The sequence below is a fragment of the Lacerta agilis genome, chromosome 5 (genome assembly GCF_009819535.1).
Source record: "Lacerta agilis isolate rLacAgi1 chromosome 5, rLacAgi1.pri, whole genome shotgun sequence".
NCBI lineage: Eukaryota > Metazoa > Chordata > Lepidosauria > Squamata > Lacertidae > Lacerta > Lacerta agilis.
The window spans coordinates 6830354-6836353 of NC_046316.1; the positions used below are offsets into that span (position 1 = coordinate 6830354).

At 43.0% G+C, this 6000-nt stretch overlaps 1 protein-coding gene across 1 annotated transcript in view; it reads left to right on the top strand.

Moving 5' to 3' along the window:
• Window positions 1-5536, top strand: part of LOC117046234 (anoctamin-2-like) — a 47785-nt gene extending 42249 nt beyond the window's left edge. The window contains exons 6-8 of the mRNA XM_033148031.1: window positions 119-173; window positions 1513-1564; window positions 5349-5536. Coding sequence (XP_033003922.1) covers window positions 119-173; window positions 1513-1564; window positions 5349-5536 — 295 coding nt within the window. The remainder of the gene's footprint in view (window positions 1-118; window positions 174-1512; window positions 1565-5348) is intronic.
• Window positions 5537-6000: the final 464 nt, after the last annotated feature.

Here is a 6000-nt window from a genome sequence, read left to right on the forward strand (position 1 = left end):
CCACTAAGTTTAAGGGTCTTACTCTCAGGGAAGTATGTGTAGGACTGGACTTCGTTTGCTCTTCTGGGAACGGCATAAGGCATGTTTTAACCGATCTTGTCTCTCTCTGTTTCTCAAGGTACAACATTCAAGATAAAGACACGTTTTTTGACAATGCTACCCGCAGTCGAATAGTAAGTCAGATGAGGGGGTGTGACCTATGAGGGGAACCCCCCCCCCTGTGCTTCATTGTTATTGCTGATAATTGCATATTTAAAAAAAAAATCTATACAAATGTTCATGGCTCTCTACAAGTGGGGGAAGGAGTTATTGGTTTGTGGGGTTTTCAGTTCTTGTTTTTATCATGTATTTCGTGCTTTTATCTTGTATTTTTGTGTTGTGAACAGCTTGAGATCTGCGAAGGAAGGGTGGTGTCCAAATTTTATAATCATCATCATCATCATCACCACCATCATGGCTCCCTGGCTGCTTGGTGATTTATAGTCACTGAATATCTTCTTTAATTGGGGGATATCTTCTTTAATTGTTATATACTGTACATTGTTTGAATCTTATCAGACCTTTGATGGGGAGAGCCATGACTGTTAAAGAGGAAATGGGTTCAAACACAGCCTTCTCTCTGATATGATAGCTTGCTATATACAGGTGAAACTCGAAAAATTAGAATATCGTGGAAAGGTTCGTTTCTTTCAGTAATTCAACTTAAAAGGTGAAACTAATATATGAGATAGACTCATGACATGCCAAGCGAGATATGTCAAGCCTTTATTTGTTATAATTGTGATGATTATGGCATACAGCTGATGAGAACCCCAAATTAACAACCTCAACTTTGGGGTTTTCATCAGCTGTACGCCATAATCATCACAATTATAACAAACAAAGGCTTGACATATCTCGCTTTGCATGTCATGAGTCTATCTCATATATTAAACTCCAGTAGCTAAGGAAGACAATTGTTTACATAAATGGACTTTTCCACAATATTCTAATTTTTTGAGTTTCACCTGTACATGGTCTGTTATTGTTGTTATCGTATATAGGAGCTTCCAGTTGCTTGAGCCTTCCCCTGAAGTTTCACATAGCACAGGACCACATGAAATACTGAGTAGAGAAAGCTATTTTATTTAAATATAGTTTAAAAATATATATGGTATGGTGAAAATCAGTGTGGTGTAGTGGTTAAGAGTGGTAGACTCGTAATCTGGGGAACCGGGTTCGCTTCCCCGCTCCTCCACATGCAGCTGCTGGGTGACCTTGGGCTAGTCACACTTCTTTGAAGTCTCTCAGCCCCACTCACCTCACAGAGTGTTTGTTGTGGGGGAGGAAGGGAAAGGAGAATGTTAGCCGCTTTGAGACTCCTTCAGGTAGTGAAAAGCGGGATATCAAATCCAAACTCCTCCTCCTCCTCCTCCTCTTCTTCTTCTTCTTCTTCCTGGCTTCATGCAGAACATCTAATTCTTGGAAAGAAGTTATCTGTTGGTTACACCATGTTTGTGTGTTTTGACGCAGGTACATGAAATTTTGAAGCGTACATATACTACAAAAGCCAAAAACAGTATGGGTAAGAAATAATTCGCTTTTTTTTAAAAAAAATGTTATTTCGGAAGCTGCTTTTTAATATTCTTGAATTCTTGTTCTCAATTTTGTATCTCAGATGCTTGTTAAGATATATTCATAGTGCATTCTTCTATACAGTCGTACCTCGGGTTATGTACTTAATTGGTTCCGGGTCGCTGTACGTAACCCGAAACGTACGTAACCCGAAAAACGTGCTTTGCGCATGTGCAGATCGTGCCCGCGACGGGTTACACTTATGGGTTACGGGAGTTCGTAACCTGAAAAGTACGCAACCCGAAGCGTACGTAACCCGAGGTACGACCGTATCTTAATAGGTTAGGGCAAATCCTGGATAATCAAATAAAAAGGCATGTTTCTCAATCCTGCTCTGTTGGAAATAATAATAATAATAATAATAATAATAATAATAATAATAATAATAATAATAATAATAATAATAATAATTTATTTGTACCCCGCCCATCTGGCTGGGTCTCCCCAGCCACTCTGGGCGGCTTCCACCAAACATTAAAATACATTTAAAATATCACAGTTTAAAAACTTCCCCAAACAGGGCTGCCTTCAGGTATTTTCTGAATGTCAGGTAGTTGTTTATTCCCTTGACCTCTGACGGGAGGGCATTCCACAGGGCGGGCGCCACTACCGAGAAGGCCCTCTGCCTGGTTCCCTGTAGTTTTGCTTCTCGCAGTGAGGGAACCGACAGAAGGCCCTCGGTGCTGGATCTCAGTGTCCGGGCTGAATGATGGACATCAGAACAAACTATGCAAATTGGAGAATAAACTATGCAAAATCATAAAAAAAATATATTGACAGAATAAATTATCTAAAACCAAAGGTTAACAATCTGCATAATTTATACAGGTTTATACAGGTTACATAATTAGTTTTTTGTTGGGATAGAATTTAAAGGGTTTGTTAAATCACAGATTGCACAAAGTCACTGCCCCTCTTGTTTGTTTTTTTGTGAACTTGGGAGTCAGCTGCTCAAACCAACTTCAGAAGATGGAAATGAGTACATGTAACTCATGAATCTCTTCTTCATTTTGCAACTCCAGGCCTTTGCAGCATTGTTCAAAGGAATTTTCCATTCAAAGAAAAGCATTCTCCTTGGGCCAGTATGAACAACACCTAACATTAGGGTGCAAACTGTTCTGGAAACATTTTGTAGCTGAGTGAATTCAGAATGAATTCCCTGCAATAAAATAATATTGCTTGATTTTTATTTTTTTATGGCTAATACTGAGTCTTGAGCTTTATTGGCCTTGCCTTGAATATAATTGGAAACTTCCCTTCCCCCAAATTCTCTTCTGCAGCTTCTGTTAGATGGCATAATCCCTAGTTCTACAAATATTCCGTGCATATGTGGCATTGAACGTCGACACTTGATATATGGTTATTTTTCAGTAGCACTCATAGTTTAAGCACTTTTGCTTGGCGTGGCAGCAATATGTGAGCATCCGACAGCAAATCTTGGTCAGAATTGGTGAATGGGGATGCTACAATCCGAAAGCTAACTCGGAGGAAATATGTGAGAAAACAAACCAGCTAGATTTCAGATTCAGAGTTCAAATCATTTTAAATTACCGTACAGTGGTACCTCGGGTTACAGACGCTTCAGGTTACAGACTTCGCTAACCCAGAAATAGTACCTCGGGTTAAGAACTTTACCTCAGGATGAGAACAGAAATCGCATGGCGGCAGCGGAAGGCCCCATTAGCCAAAGTGGTACCTCAGGTTAAGAACAGTTTCAGGTTAAGGACGGACCTCCAGAACGAATTAAGTTCTTAACCCGAGGTACCACTGTATTTTCCCATCTATAAAACACCCCAATGTATAAGACACCCCCTATTTTGGGGGGCTCCAATTTAAGAAAATGGGAAGATGGCCCCCATGTATAAGATGCCCCCAAATTTTGGACATTATTTTTAGGGGGGGAAACCTAGTCTTCTACACGGAAAAATACAATTTACTTGTAAAATGTGCAGGTGAAACTCGAAAAATTAGAATATTGTGAAAAGGTTCATTTCTTTCAGTAATTCAACTTAAAAGCTGAAACTAATATATGAGGTAGACTCATGACATGCCAAGCGAGATATGTCAAGCTTTTATTTGTTATAATTGTGATGATTATGGCGTACATCTGATGAGAACCCCAAATTAACAATCTCAACTTTGGGGTTTTCATCAGCTGCACGCCATAATCATCACAATTATAACAAACAAAGGCTCGACATATCTCGCTTTGCATGTCATGAGTCTATCTCATATATTAAACTCCAGTAGCTAATGAAAATAATTGCTTACATAAATGGACTTTTCCACAATATTCAAATTTTTTGAGTTTCACCTGTATATCCCCCCCTGAAACACAGTGGCGTAGCTAGCCTCTGTGCTGCTGGGGGCGGCGGCAGCACAAAGGCACCCCCTTGGGGGAGGGGCACGAGTGCGTCGTGACGTCATCATGACGTCACGACGCACATGGATGCTTTTTTCCGGCGGGGGGTGGTGACCAGCGGTGAGGGGTGACAAGTTTGACACCCCCCCTCGCGGGTCCGACCCCCCCCACCGAAAAAAGCAGCGGGAAGGGGAAAAACAAGCAGAGCAGGGCTTGAATGCGCCCTGTTCTGCTTCCTTCCCCCCCAGCGGGTTTTTTCGGTGGGGGGTGGTGACCAGCGGGGAGGGGGTGACAAGTTTGACACCCCCCCTCGCGGGTCCGAACCCCCCCCGCTGAAAAAAGCGGCGGGAAGGGGAAAAAGAAGCAGAACAGGGCTTGAATGCGCCCTGCTCTGCTTCCTTTCCCCCCCCCCAGCGTTTTTTTCGGCGGGGGGATGGTGGCCAGCGGGGAGGGGGTGTCATGCCAGCGTGACACCCCCTCCTCGCTGCCCCCCCCGCCGAAAAATAGCCGCTGGAAGGGGGAAAAGACGACATGCCCCCGTTCGGGTCTGCCCGTCGGGGCGGGGTGGGAGGGGCCGGCCAAAGTGTCACCCCTCCTCCCCTGGAACTAAGGGCGGCCCGCCCCCCCTTGCGACGCCCCTGCTGAAACATAACGTTCCCACCTGTAAGGACGTTCAGTGGTTGCTCATGAGTAAATCGCCAAACGCGGAACTTCTAAGCTAAGTTCTTTATTGTGCAAGTTATGTACAGTGGAGCAAAAGTTCAAACGTCCATCTCATCCCTCCACAGAGTCCAGGAATGAACCCTTCCGGTTCTTCGTCCAGCAAAAGAGGCGCGGGATTCTGAACCCCCGCCTCCCCCTTCCACGTCCTTCCGGCCTGCGCCCTCGGAGCGTGGGAACCTGACCCCGTTCCCCGCTTTCCCCTCGGCGCTGAGGCTCTGCGATCCTCTCAGAGCCCCTGCACTGCCTTCCTGCCTCTGACTCCCCCTCCCCACTGGAGGAATGGTCGCTTCCGGCTGAGGAGGGGGAGGATGAGCTGGTAAATAGCTTAGGGGGTTCTCTATACTGCAAACGCTCCTGCGACTCTCCCAGCCGCGGGGAGGGGGGTTTCCTGACACCACCAATCAGATTTTAACATTACATTCGTAAGCTAGAATCCAGCGCTGCACTAAGTTGACCATTCCATCAATGCAAGGTGGCATTGGGGGAAGAGAAGGGAGGAATTCCATTGTGCTGGTGGTCTCACATTCTTTGGCATATATATATATATATATATATATATATATATATATATATATATATATATATATATATATATATATATATAATATGATATTTAAAAATAACTATTGCTATCTTTGTTTTTCTTTAGGTATTAATACATTAATAGCAAACAATGCATATGAAGCAGCCTTTCCCCTCCATGATGTAGGTATACATTTTTTTGACAATCTCCTAAGAACCTTGTTAATAGTGAATGAATGCTTAATTGTTACTACATATGAGATCCGGCTGGAGTGCAAACTTCCTGTTAAGAAACAGTATTCTTCAAATAAATAAGGGCTATTCGGTGTTATGTTGGAGGGGATGCCAGGAAACAAGGAATTATGTTCGCATGTGGTGGGGGTGTAAATATGTACAATTTTTTTTGGCAAAGGGTGTTTAAGGAGATAACAGAAATCACTGGGTTGAAGCTGGCCAAAAGTCCAGAGGTAGCATTATTATCAATTTACAATGGGGTAGAAGGTTCGCAGACTATGAAGGACTTGCTCACAAATTTATTGACAGCCGCACAAATCATTATAGCTAGGAAGTGGAAGGGACCAGCACAATATAAAATGGAAGAATGGTACAAAGAGGTTTGGGATATAGCTATTAAGGATAAATTAACCTGTGTCATTAAAGTAAGATGGGGAATACAGGTGAAACTCGAAAAATTAGAATATCGTGGAAAGGTTCATTTCTTTCAGTAATTCAACTCAAAAGGTGAAACTAATATATGAGATAGACTCATGACATGCAAA